This window comes from Nothoprocta perdicaria, unplaced genomic scaffold, assembly GCF_003342845.1.
Source record: "Nothoprocta perdicaria isolate Ctin4 unplaced genomic scaffold, notPer1 scaffold_52, whole genome shotgun sequence".
NCBI lineage: Eukaryota > Metazoa > Chordata > Aves > Tinamiformes > Tinamidae > Nothoprocta > Nothoprocta perdicaria.
Genome location: NW_020455777.1, coordinates 1547716 through 1562745, shown reverse-complemented (window position 1 = coordinate 1562745; position 15030 = coordinate 1547716). Strand labels below are relative to the sequence as shown.

The following is a 15030-nucleotide window of genomic DNA, read 5'->3' as shown; positions in this document are numbered from 1 at the left end:
CGCTGCGGCGGCGCTGAGGCGGGAGCGCGCGCGGCCGGGGCCGCGGGGCGCGCAGCGCGGGGCGCAGCGCGGGGCTGCCCGGGGGGGCGCAGCGCGGGGCGCGCAGTGCGGAACTGCCCGGGGGGCGCAGTGCAGAGCTGCCCGGGGGGCGCAGCACGGGGCGCGCAGTGCGGAGCTGCCCGGGGGGTGCAGCGCGGGGCGCGCAGTGCCGCCCAGGGGTGCAGCGCGGGGCGCAGCGCGGGTCCGCCCGGGGCGCGCAGCGCGGGGCTGCCCGGGGCGCGCAGCGCGGAGCGCGCAGCGCGGGGCGCAGCGGCGCCCCCTGGCGGCGGCGCGGGGCGGCGCAGGCAGCTGCCGCCGGCGCTGCGGTTGTCACATGTCGGAAAGTCCCAAGCGCGGAGGGTGGAAATCCCCGGTGGGGTTTTTTTTGCCTGGGCACTAAAACAGAAAGGGAAAAAACAAGAGGCTCGGCGCAGCCGCTCATTCCGCAGCCGAGGCAGCGGCGGCAGCAGCTCCGGCGGGGAGGGGGCGGCCCAGGCGAGCCCGGCCCGACGCCACGAGTGACCGCGGCGGCAGCAGCAGCGCAGGCTCCGCGGGGTTCATGGCCCCCGCGCTCGGGCGCGCCAGCCCGCGGCTCAGCAGCACCTAGGAACGCAGCGCAGCGCAGCGCGCGCCGGCCCCGGCATCGCGCCCGCCGAGAGGTAACGTGGCCGCGAGCAGCGCCGGCGCGACTGCCCCGACGGCGCGAGCGGCCGCATTTGGGGCCAGGGACCGGGGCCGCCCGGCAGCGGCACCACCGCGCGCGGGGCCGCGTTTTCCAGCGCCTTTGCTCGGGACCCGTCGGCGGGCGACGAAATTGTGCCCTCTGTTGACTAGCGGCGCCGTGCGTGGGCTTGCTCGGAGCTCGTGGCACCGGCGGGCGCCGCGCGGGCTGCCCCGCGCCCGCGGGTCACAGCGGCGCCCGGGCCGGGCGTTATTATTAGCGTTCCTGCTGCGCGTGTGTTTGCTTTTGGCACTTGCCAGGAAAGCTGTCTGCGCGCAGCTCGGCATGCAAAATCTGCCAATAATTAGTTATTAGTTCATACAGTAATTTGCAACTTAGGCACGGTGTATACGTGCTTCCAGCAGACCGGTACGTTATGTAGTTAAGTTGTATAAAGTAGTCCTGTGGTTCATAAAACATCCAGAAATCCCAATTTTGTTTTACTGCTTGGTTAAATGCCGATAATTTTGCTGTGCAAAACACCTGTGAGTAGAAATCAGTGGAAGCTAAAGACTCTTGCAGTTAAAATGTATTAAGCGTGTTCTTAGAGTTTGATATCAGATCGTCACCAAAAAGGCTTTGTTAGATCCGTTTTTCAGAGAGAAGACAGAGAATTAAAGCAATTTAAGCAAGTCACCGGCAGAGCTCAGAACGGAATATGGATTTTCCCAAATGGCCCAAATTTGTGTTTTTTTCCAACTTCCTGTGTACTACATGTTGGGAAAAGATGCTACATAGAGAAGCTCTGTGATTAATCTGTGATTACTGCATCTTTCTGAGAATTCATAGCAGTTACATGTTAAAGCAATTAAGCAGTTTTGTAAAATGTAGTGCAGTATGAAGTAATATGMCTGTAGCTGAGTTGYTWGTTCTTTGAGTCTTAGKGTCTACTAAGCTCTSTTTGCTTCATCACATACCTTTTAAAATAATGGTATCTAGTATTTTTCTTAGCTTGATATTTAACCATTGTGTAAATGGCACTGTCAGTACTTTATATGTGGTGCAGACAAAATATACCTATAGAATATAATAAAGAATAATATAGTCTCAGCAAATGCTTAAATAATAGAAAGTGCTGAGCTTACAGAATATTGGAAACAGTCCTTTCAGGGGTCCATACCAATGGTACTTAATCTTCATTCATGTAAAAAATTCCCCCTGACTGAATGYTTGTGCTCATGTAATTAAGAAATTCAGCGTTCTGGTGTGTGCAAAGTACAGTCATGGTTATTAAATAGATCAATATGTGCTTGCTTATATTTCATGTCTTAAACYATCCATACAATTACATACAGGATTGCATCAGTGATATGCAAAACTAGATTTTGAGGCGGAGGAGTAGAAATAGATGAGAAAATGAATTTATTCCATTTTAGGGCTGAGTTCTTCCCAGGGGATGTGTTTAGAACAGGTGGTCTTTACTAACTAGAGGAAAGTTTTTCCATGTGTCCCAGCTCTGATGGCTAGGAACGCTGTAGAGGAAATTGTGTGTGAATTACATTGCCCAGGGCCGGGCACAGTGGACTGTACTGCCTTTGCCGCATCCCATGCTTCATGTGCCTCTATTCAGGGGTTTATAGGATGTACATTGACTCTTTAAGTCAGTTGGTTCTGGCAGAGGCGGGAAGAGTCTGAGGTCTCCTCTTATCAGGAGCATAAGCGCAAGAGCAAAGTCCTTTCCAGGGCTCCAGCTGCAGGTGGATTTTGCCAGTGGAAGTGGCACGGGTGAAGAGAAGAGAGAAGTTAGTTCCCTGTGTGGAGGGAGATGCTTGTGTCTTTCACCTTGGCAGGCTCAGGAGCACCTTCCCAGGCAGTCTGGCAGGTTATCATTCATCTTCTTCTCTCCAGCCCTCCCGACTTCCATGTCCGCAAGGCAACTTCCTAACAGCTTCACTGCTCATTTCTCTGTTGTTTCTGATCTTCAGTGCTCATTTCTCTGTTGTTTCTGGTCTTCGTCAACTTAATATGATATATATCAAGACTAGCTGGCTTGATAGCAATCTCTGTTATATTTTACGTGGTTCCTAATCAAAATGGTAGACACTCCTAATTAGACTAGCTTGATTCTAAATTTTAGATAYACATATATTTATTTTCTTAAAAGAAAGTTTGCATTTTTTAACAGAGTAGTAATGCGCAGGGTAGCATGGAGAGTCTTCCCATGTAAAAATACATTTTTGGAGTTATTACTGTTGTGCCCAGGACTCTCGAGGGACATTCATAGTCCCTACATTTGGCTCTAGCAAGCCACAACATTATGTGCTCTATGCAAGTATTTCAGAGGGTGTAGATAGTTTCAGATTACCTTTTGTTGTTGCTGTTCCTGCTGTGGCCAATGGGGCCAGAAGTACTCAAGAAAAGGATGTTGGCCAGCATGTATTACTGGTCCTACCGCGGAAAAATATTGGGGTTTTTGAGCCAAATGGAAATGCCTTTTCAGCTCTTCAGACTTACCGCTGAGTAATAGCGGGACTGCCGTTTGCACCCCCACAAACTGCTCGGCACCTCTGTGCCGCAGGTAAAATGTTCACATACTATAAGGAGCCCTGAGAGGAGCAGCATAAATCTGGCCGTCAGTGCTTAGTCTCTTGCAAACTGCTCATCTGCCCTCTTCAACCACCGTAAGTATGGGGCAGATCTTAGCATGGCGTATAATTCTTCAGGCTGTTTCTTTTTGTACGGGGCTATACCAAGCATCACTTCTCAGTATCTATGGGCTGTGGAGATCTGAATTGGTCATTATCTGCTTTTTTTGGCATATCATCAAAACAAAAGCTTGAAACATGCTGAAAGTTCAGCAGGTTCATAGGGGGGGATTACACTGTGCAATTATCAATTAGTCAAGTCTCCAAGATAATTTTTCATTCCCTTGATCTTTCCTTCTTTTATCCTTACTTTGATGCAGAGTCCCGTTTTTAAGAGCGACACAATTTCCTTGGTTCTTGATTTCTTGGTTCCTTGGTTAAAGAGAATAAATTCTCTTTAATATCAGAGTAAATGATCAAAGCAAATGATCAGGGTTATCTGTTCCGAGTCTATATCTGAGTAATGCAGAGTGATTTCTGGATATAAGCTCCAAGTGGACTGAGGCCACTCCGTACACTTTGTAGCCAAAACTGCAATGAGAAAGTATTTATTTTATTTTTTTGCAGAAGTGATAGCACTCTGATCATGACAGATGAAGTGTCAATAAGAAAAAACATTTTTTCTTCATTTCAGATTTCTTCTGGGAACATGGCTGGCCAGCACATTCTTCCTCAAGCTTTATATCATAGCAATATGCTGAAAGCTGTGAAGATTAGAGAGAGAGCACCTGAAGATCTGGTCAAATCCACCAATGGAATAATTCACCACTTTAGAACTATGCACAAATACACCATAGAAATGTTCAGAATGTGCCAGTTTTGTCCACAGTTTCGGGAATTACTTCAGAAGGCCCTGACTGACCAGGCCACCCAGACTTCACTGGAGCGCCAGAGGAAACTGAACTGGTGCATGGAAGTCAGGAAACTTGTGCCTTTGAAGACTAATGGTAAGTTAAGATCTGGCCTTTGAACTGGCATTAAAAAGGCCAGTAAGAATGTACCACCTTTATTAATAGTGTCTGAGTTTACATTACTGAAACAGAAGCACATTGCTTTTTTAAAAAAAGTGCCTTTACATTTAGACTTAGTGATCTTAAAGTCTTTCCACAGGGCATATTGTCATGAGTCTGTGGCAGTCCCCCCCATTTATCACAGTATTATGAATAGCCTGAAAATTAAAGAGATGTTTTAATAATATTAGGAACCTGTGGCATGTCAGCRTATATCATGTGAGAACATTGTCTTACAATCCATCACCTTCCCATGAATCTGACGCCGTTATGTGTCGACTGCCTCTTTGAAAGTGCTGAATGGCCCCTGAGGTCGGGCAAGAGGACATCTCAGATGCCTTGAGTGACAGGGATATATTCCCTTGTACCTAGAGAAGTCAATACCTGGTTATAACTCCTGCCTTTATAGCTATCCAGTGAGGTTTATCTGTCATCCTAGCTGGAGCCACCATGTCAGCAGGAGTGTCTTGAGCTTACAGCCTCGAGGAGACTGACCTTGCTGACAGGCATCAGCACCCGCACCATCAGGCCAACTAGTGCTTAATTAGCTGATAGGCTTAGCAGGCTTTGCCTTCCCTGAGGGCTCAGCCCTAATTCCAGTGTGTGCAAATGACAACCACATTTATGTAACAAGAAGGGTTGCAGTGCCCTTTGCTTTCGAGGGCCAGTAGAGTTTTAGGACTTTCCTTCAGGGTTACTTAGTTATTGGGTGTTTTGTCAGGTACCTTGAACAGCTACACCAAAAGGGTACGGCTGTAGTACAAAAACGTCTTGAAGAGGATACATGTAGGCATGAACTCTTCTGGTTTTAGAAATACCAGGAGAGATGACCCCTTACAGTATGTTCTTTGGATATGTTCTTCTCTTAGATGTTTATATACATGTTGCCTTTGACTTCCTAGACCACATTCCACATTCCTCCCTTCCCAAACTCTACTATATTTCTTAGTCTGATTGCACACAATTGTGTTTTAGAGAAAACACAACTTTCTGTAACACAGTTTTAATAGGTCTATTAAAAAATAGACCCACCTTATAGGCRGGTCTGGCACAGCCTTGAAGAACTCCATCCAAATCTGTATCTCTATAATTGTCATGGAGGCACTAACCTGTTAGTGGGCTTTTCTGCCCCTCCACTTGCCTAAAATTCTCAAAATTTTAATTTGTGCAAATACTGCATAATCTAGATCTTCTAGAAGGACTGGAGTTGCAGCCAGGGCAGGCAGTACTTTATAGATGCTTTACAGAAGTGACATCAATCTGGGCTGATGTCATTCCAGTGACTACATTCTAACAGATTTACTAGGCAAATGGGCAATGTTTGTAATTTTTACCCTGAGCAAAGAGCAACAATTTTGGAATCCCAGAATTAATGTCCGTCTGTGTTCTGCAGGGATTAGTATTGCTTGAACAGGCCCTTATTGGTGGTGACACAATATTCAGTGAATATGATCCAGCGTATTGCTTCACAGCTGTAGAACAGTGTTTACAAATGGGAGGAGCCTATGGATTGATGTCCTGGATACCTTCCATGAGTAGGTGTCCCGATATATATGATGCTGAAATATTCAAGTGGTTTAGGGAACACAAGCAAGGGGTTGGTTTGTGTCTCTGTCTCCTCCCTACAACCCCACTCCACAGTGATGAACTTGGCTTCAGTTCAGTGTACAGGGTCATTAAGTTCATATATAGAGGGGTGGCTTTGGGAATCTATGGTTAATGCAAATTAGTCACAACTCAGGACCTTTGAAGGGACGAGAAGCTAAACTGTGGACTAAAGGAAAGGGCCACTGAGAGCAGGGATAGAAGCCTATAGAAAACATGTAATATCCCAGGAAGTATTCCTGGGATCATGGAATGGACATGTAATATCCCAGGAGTATTATTTACATCAGTGGAAAGGATGCTTTTTTTACCCCTCATATGGAATAAAGAATATTTTTAAAAGTGCTTGCCTGGTTAACCTGGCTGGTAAATGTGGGAGGAATATATTTATCTTTTTTAGTCAAAGATGGGCTTTCTCCAGAAATGTCTGTCTTTTCCCAATGAAGGGTTCAGTCTTTGAAAATTTAAAAAGCTTATTATATCCTAAAACTGCATTAGCATTTTATTAATGTGGATTTTACCTAACCTGAGCATGAATTTACAGAGTTGTTGCGCATGTAGAAAAAAAAAAAAGCCACCGTGAATGACCACATATTTATTTGCAGACATGTGAATGGAGGATAGGAGGAAGGAAGTAGGTGTATAAAAATTGAAACTGCGCTTAGAAAAGAAAAAAATCAAAAAATTCCAGCATCTATTGGTTGTAGAGATTTCACTTGTATAATGAATAGGTGCTCATTCCAGCTCGCCCAGCCACACCCCCCGGGAAAGTCCGCCGGAGCCTGCACCCTTGAGCTGCGCGCAGGGCAGAACAAAAAGTCCAACTGTTGCTCAACTGCTAGTCAAACAGCGCTGGGGAATTCCGGCTGCTGTGTAAGGAATTTTGCGCAGTGCTTCTCAATAAAGAACTGAAAGTAAGCTCTGAAAGAAAAGAAGAATCTTATCTGTGCTCTAGATTTTGCAAAGGGAAAACTCTAATGGGATTAATATGTCATCCTTCTTGGTCAGAAGGAAACCCAGTCAGTTTTTCTGTGTTATGTGCGATTCCCTGATTCTGAGCTCAAGTATGCAGTTTGCAGATGTGAAGTAAGCTGTGCAAGACAAGAATCAGAAACCGAAAGGCAACTGCAGAAACCTGATATGTAACAATTCAGAAAATGTTAAGTGGACTTCCAGTGATTTTCCTTTCAGGATGTGGGAGCTGTTACAGATTTTCCCCTGCMGTTTCATACAAAAAGACAGCAAAAGTACGCTAGTGGTGTCCTTGAGGTCCTAATGCGTGTAGCAAGCTAACATTTTAACTCTTTGTGGGTGAAACAGCTTTGAAAGTTATTCACATGAGCAACTTTGCTGTGGCTGAGGTCCTCTATTTTGAGGAAATTTTTGTGGTGTTTTAACAACTGGAGGATCTGTGTACTACTTTATTAAACAGTAGACCTATTTTTGATCTGAGGATCCAACAGTAGAGATTCTTGATGTCACTCTTTCAGAAGTTTTTTGATGAAGATGGGTAGAGGTAGCATTTGAGACCCAGCCTTTGGCATATTTTGTCACACCTCTCAGTCAAGTTAGTTAGCTACTTTGATTCTCTGTTTCCTCATTTGTGAAATTGCAGACCATTTCTTTCCTGTCTTCCCATGAAGTATGGAGGACTTTTTGAATGGAAGGAGTTGTCTCACTGGAAAGCAAATCATTATACTAGTGATTTAAATAATTTTAATTTTGTCTTTTTAAAAAAAACCCTCTTTATTTTCAACAGCAAGCACACAGCCCATGTTCTGAGAGGAAGGGAAGATAGGCTCCTGCAATTACTTTACACACCTCACTCGTCCTTCCCTTTCTGTCCATTTTGTTTTGTTTTGTTATAACTCTTACATCTAGTACACCAACTGCCACACTCTAAAATAGAGTACTCATTAGGGGACATGAGGCTCACTGTTACTGTAGTATATCTTCAGTCAGCATTTTTCATTATGTCTTACTAAATGTACACCTGATGGCACAGCGTAATTTCCCTTATTTATTCATTCTCTCTTAGTTTGAAAATATTTTTGTCATGCTAACTCAGTTGTGTTTGCTACTTGCAGTGGATTGCAAAATTTAGTTCATGATATCAGTCAAAGTTAAAAAAGAGACAAAGAGCAGGCTTCCCACCACTGTTGATCAGCAGCTTAATGTTGTTCTCACTGCTGAAGGGATAACAGTAGAGAGGTGACCAACTTGCTTTCTTCCTCTGTGTAAAGAGCTCATAGCTGTGATCTTCTTGTTAAAAACCTGCCTGCGGAAGCCTTGGAGAGAAATCCATGTGAGATATAAGTGCTGTGCAGCGATACATCCTGTGTCTTTGTTTTGTTTTGTTCTGAAGTAAGCTTTTAAAACAATGCCCTCTTTCTTTTGCAGGTGATGGAAACTGCCTCATGCATGCTGCATCCCAGTACATGTGGGGTATTGAAGATATTGACCTTATCCTAAGGAAAACATTGTTCAGCACACTCAGGGAGATAGATACACGGAACTTCAAGCTCCGCTGGCAGAGAGAGGCACTTAAATCCCAGGATTTTGTAGAAACAGGACTCCACTATGACACCCGAGTAAGTTGGCTTAAGGGAATCACGCTGTTTCCTTGTCATCATCCATATTTGCCTTGATGACTTATGTTTTATTTTCGTTTCATTGGTTCGATTCTTAGTGGAGAGCAGAAACACTGTCCCTTTGAAGGGAAAGAGAAAATGTACATTCTTTGAGCACTGCTGCGCTGCAGTTGGTTGGTCTCCCTGTCTTAGAGCTACTTCTGACAGATATTGATTCTTTTCTCAGAACTGGGAGGAGGAGTGGGAATATCTCATTGAAATGACATCTCCAGAAACATCTGCTGCTCGAAACAGGCTTCCCTATAATGCACTGGAAGAAATCCACATCTTCGTTCTGGCTAACATCCTCAGAAGACCCATCATTGTCCTTGCTGGTGAGTTGTCCAGCTTGTCATCTCACATTGAAGACAGTATGCTGTAGTAGTCCTTTTCTTTGGTTGTTACTGCTTCCAGGTATTTCAGAATTGTGAGCTTTCTGCAAYTGTTGTAAAATACAAGAATCTTGATGCTTTCGCTTCCCGTGGCACATATGAATTTGCTTTTAACTGTTTTTTACTTACTTTTGCAGATAAAGTGGTGAGAAGTTTAGAGTCTGGCTCTAGCTTTGCTCCTCTGAACATTGGTGGGATTTACTTGCCTCTCCTTTGGCCAGCTGAAGAATGTTACAGATTTCCAATTGTGCTTGGCTATGACAATATGCATTTTACACCACTAGTGACTCTGAAGGACAGCGGACCAGGTATCTTTGGAGTACCTTGTGTGGGGATTTGTGTATCTTTTTTAGTACCTATGTGCAGATAAAGCATTTGAAGTATAGTCTGGGTTTGATTTGCATTTTAAACTTAAAATAAATATAAGATTCCTTCCGAATCTGTTCTCAATATATTAACCCTTTTTGTTTTCACACAGAAATCCGGGCTATCCCTTTGGTCACCAGCGAACGAGGCAGATTTGAGGACATGAATGTGCACTTTCTGACAGATGCAGAGGAGAGGGAAAAAGAGAAGCTGCTAAAAGACTACCTGATAGTAATAGAAATTCCAGTTCAAGGCTGGGATCATGGTACAACTCATCTAATTAATGCTGCAAAGTGAGTGTCACTCTTCTTTCCTTAAAGTTACACTACTTATAATGGTGATTGAAGTCTTTCCATCTTTCCATTCACATTAGTGCACATGGTTATCATCCATGCTGTGAATATTGGCATCRATATTCACATATTATTGATGTGCTTTTAAGTAGTATGAGCTTAAACCGGTCTCAAAGGTGCAGCCAAAAATATCTTCAGGTTTAGAAGAGTGRAACTAATATTTTAGAAACTAATTGATGAGTTTACTCAGAGGGAAGGCTAGAATGCATAAAAACTAGTGAGACAGAACTTTTGCACTTTATGTGAGTACAAACTGTGTGAAGTAGATTTTACATAATTCTGTCTGCATTTGGTAAAGCAGTTCAAGTATTTCCAAAATGTCAATCCTATGAAACACTGAACTGTTGCAGTGTCGCAGYAGTGTTGCAGGCAGGAAGATAGGACCTGTGGAGAAACTGGAATCTGGTTTCATCCCTCTGATAGCAAAATGCAGAGGGCATTTAGGGCACATTAGTGTCAATATTTGTCCTTTGCCTTCACAAGTGTCTGAGGAAAATGACTATCTATATTTTCTGTGTTACCACCCAGAGTATCAATACCTCTTTATTCATACCAATTTATGCTGGTTTGTCAGCCTTTAAGAAATGAAGTCCTCCAACCCAAAGGATCTGTGTGAGCATAAAGGGTGGTAGTGCATCTTCCTCCGTCATACTGAACGAGTTGGCTGTTGAGGGTATCAGTAACGCTAGCTCCTCAACCTCTGGAGCCTTCAGTAGACTTGTGATGGGGAGTTTTCCCAGGGGTCAAGGGCAGTGCAGGGATTGGATTATGGATGATAGTGCAAAAAGAACTTGACTGAAGCCACTTAATTTGTTTCAAGATGTTTGTTTTGAGCTACAGACTCAACAGGRGCAAAACCAGAAGTGGATATTGATTAAACTGCGTCAACTGTAGGAAATAGTGAGTCCACTGTAGGAAAAATTTGTTTTCAGTAGTTTTCACCAGTATGGACTGGTGAATAGAGAGGTTTTTCTACTCTGACCTCAGCCTGTCTGAGCATTGATCTACAGAGGAATTTAAGGTTTGGGGGATTTTTCTTTTTACTTCTTAGAGATTATTTATATTCTGCCTGCAAATAACTCTCGCAGATTGAAAACTCTTACCTTGAAAACCCTTTTAAGAATTCTTCTGATTAGCATTGTATCAGACCGTTTCTTTAGATGTGAAAGTCTCCGTTTGACATCACTAAACACCTGCATTTAAAATTATTTCCATTTAAAGCAACAGTTTGACATCCTGGATCTTTTAGCTGAGTAATATGGATGTGCTTTAAATCTACATTTCCTCCCCACACCGCTCAGATTTGCTTCCACCCCCACCTTCTGCCCATTTCAACCACTGACAGTCTTCCTTTTCTGCCTTTTAGGTTAGATGAAGGCAACCTCCCCAAAGAAATAAACCTGGTGGAAGATTATTTTCAGCTGGTACAGCACGAGTACAAGAAATGGCAGGAGAACAGTGAACCTGCTAGGAGAGAGGCCTGCCCCGGGAACAGACAGGAATTATCTTTCTCTCAGCTCTCCCTCTTAAAGSTGAAATGTGAAACTCCAAATTGCCCTTTCTTTATGTCTGTGAACACCCAGCCCTACTGCCATGAGTGCTTTGAGCGGAGATCACAGGGAGCTAAAGGAAGAAAGCAGATGTCCAAAACGGCGCCTGAGAAACCGAGGGCAGCTGGGTCGGGCTCCTCCCGTGGGGAAGGTTGTGAACCTGGGGGATGGATATCGGAAGAGCCCGTAACAGGGCCTCGCTCTGCACCTCCAACTGCTCCCAGCCTTTTCCTGTACAGCGAAACCACTGCCATGAAATGCAGGACTCCAGACTGCCCATTTACGCTAAATGTGCACCACAATGGACTTTGTGAACGCTGCTACACCAGGCAACTTGGTCCTCGTAATAAACTGGATGACCGAGGCCATTTAGACTATGCAACGTGCAAGGTGTGCCTTCAGAAGGCCAATAGGACCTTTAATGGCACGTGCAGCACTTGTTTCAAAAGGACTACAGAGCATTCCTCAAATGGCAGCCCTGGCTTTCTGCCCACATGTCACCAGAGGTCTACGTCTGACCCTTCCCAGATACCCCAGAGCTTCCTTCAGCATTCCTGTCATCAAGGTCCCAACAACAACTGTGAGGAGCCGTTGTTGGCAGCACTGCCCCATGCCGCACATGGCTCCGAGGAAAAGAGGGAGAGCAATCTCTGCCGGAAACCTGGCTGCAAGTTTTTTGGGACGCCGCAGAATGAGGGCTTTTGCACGCTCTGCTTCTTCGAGTACATGGAAAACCACGGTAAGCGGAGACGTTGTGAGCTTTGCTGCACTTCGACTTTGAGTAAAACTTGCTCGAAGCTATGAAGCTATGGAGCTGTACCTGCAGAGCTCGCAAGGGCAGGTGCTGATGGAAATAGTGTAGAGCAGAAGCAGCAATGTGAGGAGACTGTACCTGTACAGAGCCCTTGTTCTGTGAAGGGGCACAGAGTGACAGTGTGGTAAATCTGTGAAATGCATTGTAAAACACTGTTTTTCATGGCATCTGAACGAGGGCTATATGGGGTGAGTTTTGATCCCTCCCAGCCATCTGTTGCGATAATGTTTTGGTATGATTTTTTTCTGATTAAACTTGTTCACATCTAGACAGGTTAAAAGAATCAATGAGATGGTATTGTATGGGTGTTATTGAAAATCCTATCTGTTTATAGTGCCTTTAAAAGACAGAGAGATTAATTTGAAATCTCCATTAATTCTGGATGTATTCAGTGTAACTACATTAACTACCAATGTCACCTTGATAAACACGGCATATAGGACTGTAGGTAGCGTGGTTGTATTCTGGTGTAACTTATAATATTTTTGTTAAAATGTATCTTGATCTCTTTCATGGTATTACCATGTATATGCATGAGGGTGTGTATGAAGTCAGGACTTTGGAAAGGTAAAAGCCTGTGAATAAATCATGGCATGAAATCTTCACCTTTCTGGCCTATTATGTAGGCCAARAGCCCTTAGGAACAGAGGGTGGAAGATAAATGTACCAGAGGGCTATTGCTTAACCCATCAGACTGGTTCATTGGTGGCAACTGTACCTATACTGTGTTTTACACGTATTTCTAAATTGGGGAACTTCTCTGCTAGCTTGCAATATCTTATTTTCCAGTGTTGTTCACATTTTTTCCCCTTATTATTATGGAATATGTAAAATCATTTCATGAGACTAAAAAGCATAAGACAATTTAACCCATTAAACCATATGTCCCTCTACTTAATTTTACCCAGTGTCACTGTAACTGGGGAAGACGAAGGGGACACATCACAGTTAGCGCTCTGAAACCAGTGGCAGAATTTCTTTTGACTTTAAGGGGATCCAGTTGTMATGTTGAGGGCCAGATTTTCACAAATTACATTTTTCAAGATTCTTTTCATGGAAAAAAAAGGCTATTATCAATTACCGTTATTTATGCAGCATTACAGAAAGCGCATTGAATAAGTGAGTCTAACACCCCTCRTGAGGGCTCTGAAATTGGTGTTTGAGGCTAGTGGATTTTTTTTGTTTTTTTCTTTCATTTAAGCTAAGGATCTTGTTGTAGTTGTTTTTCAGTCAACTGGGCACATTCAAACTGTTCTCCTTACTCTGCATTACAGACAGTGCTTTACTACGGCACCAGAAGAGGTCTCAGAGGAATTCCTCGGCAGCGGCTCAGTCCGGCAGCTCCGCGGCCGCCTTCCACAACACGGTCTCCTGCCAGCGGCGAGACTGTGGCACCCTGGGGAGCACCATGCTGGAAGGCTACTGCCAGAACTGTTTCATTAAAGCCCAGAACCAGCGATTTCAGGAAGCCAGGAGGACTGAAGAACAGCTTGTGAGGCAACCACAAGTAAGTGAACTTGAGAAAATTCTCCAGTTGCTTAACACCGCCTGTTTTTTCTCTCGTGAGGACAACTCCAAATGTATCATAGACAATGCTTCAGCTGGAATTTTACCAACAACCCCAGTGGAGGAAATGGGTCCAACAGTGTGTTTGCTTGTTGGGAAGAGGTTTTCATTCCTACTTGTAGAGCTGAGCAGCTACATCAAGGAAGTCAGTCAGCTTCATTTTGCCTTCTACACTGAGCGCTTTACAGTTTTACCTTATTCCATTTTCTGTATTATTAGTTTGCTTCTCTAGAACAGAGAGTTTACAAAGAAAAAAAAATTAAGACATGACAGAATTTATGATTTTCTTTGGTAAAACCAGACTTGGGCTGTGGATTGTGCTATTTAAAAGAAGCATGTCTCAATACGGGAGGTGAAAAGACTGCCAGCTTGAATATGAGTTTTCCGCCTTGCTTTGCAAAGCAAAYTGCCAGAGCTGTTGCGCTCTTCACAATGGTGTTTGTTTTCTGTGTTTGCTGACAGCCCCTAGTGGTTACATATATAAAACACCAGCAGAGTTGAAAATAAATGAAAAGCCACTTGTGCTGCCAGCATTGCCACTGACAATGTTTTTAACATTTTTCAAGAGAACAGGACAGCGCAGAGATGCACAGCGAGCAGCAGTGACTAGCCAGAAGAGACAGTGTGGCGGGGCTTCGTGCAGAAACAACTCGGCCGGCCGGAGCGACGATTTGTGCCCGGAGTGCCGGCGCCTCAGCCAGCGGGCGCAGTCGGGGCAGCCCAGGGACTCAGCTGCGGAGGAGAGCCCCAAGCAGCGCTGCCGAGCGCCTGCGTGCGACCACTATGGCAATGCCAAGTGCAATGGTTACTGCAACGAGTGCTACCAGTTCAAGCAGATCTACGGCTAGCAGAGAAGAAGAGCTGGGAGAGAACAAGAAAATGATGCCAGCTGCTTCCATAACTGAAATGGTGCTATGTCCAAAACACTTAACAGACCTGAAAGCATGGGAGGGGGAGGGAGGCGGGTAATATAAGCTGTCTGCTCTTGTTCCTGTTTATTTCCAAGAATGGGAATAAATATCTACTTCCTATAAACACTGCATACGTGAACTGCTGAGAAGTACAGTTTGCTTTCTGCACAGAGCTGTCTTTCATGACGAGGCTCCTGTAATGCTGTATTTAATTCTTGGGCTTCCCAGGGGGAAGTTTGAAGCATTTGAATCCAAAGCACTTCTCAGTTCTGCCTCTTTCTCCATAGCCTTCCTCGTGCAAGGCAGGGAGACTCAGCTACTGCTGGAGGTCCCAGAGCCCTCTGCTTTGGCATACATCAGAGCAAGACTTTCCCCAGAGAGTTCCTCCAGGACAGGTTGATGCAGCCTGCAGTTGGAACTGGTGAGGATGTGTAAAGAAACATATTTTGGTTTGCCAGCCTCTTTGTATGTGTTCTTAACCTTACAGA

General features: G+C 44.5%; 1 protein-coding gene across 1 annotated transcript; it reads left to right on the top strand.

Annotated features, from left to right (window-relative positions):
- The first annotated feature begins 3971 nt into the window (after window positions 1-3971).
- Window positions 3972-14479, top strand: TNFAIP3 (TNF alpha induced protein 3). Its single transcript, XM_026048205.1, has 8 exons — window positions 3972-4292; window positions 8361-8551; window positions 8778-8925; window positions 9120-9290; window positions 9461-9641; window positions 11068-11990; window positions 13340-13572; window positions 14198-14479. The coding sequence occupies exons 1-8, from the start codon at window positions 3995-3997 to the stop codon at window positions 14477-14479; spliced, it is 2427 nt and encodes an 808-aa protein (XP_025903990.1). The 5' UTR covers window positions 3972-3994.
- Window positions 14480-15030: the final 551 nt, after the last annotated feature.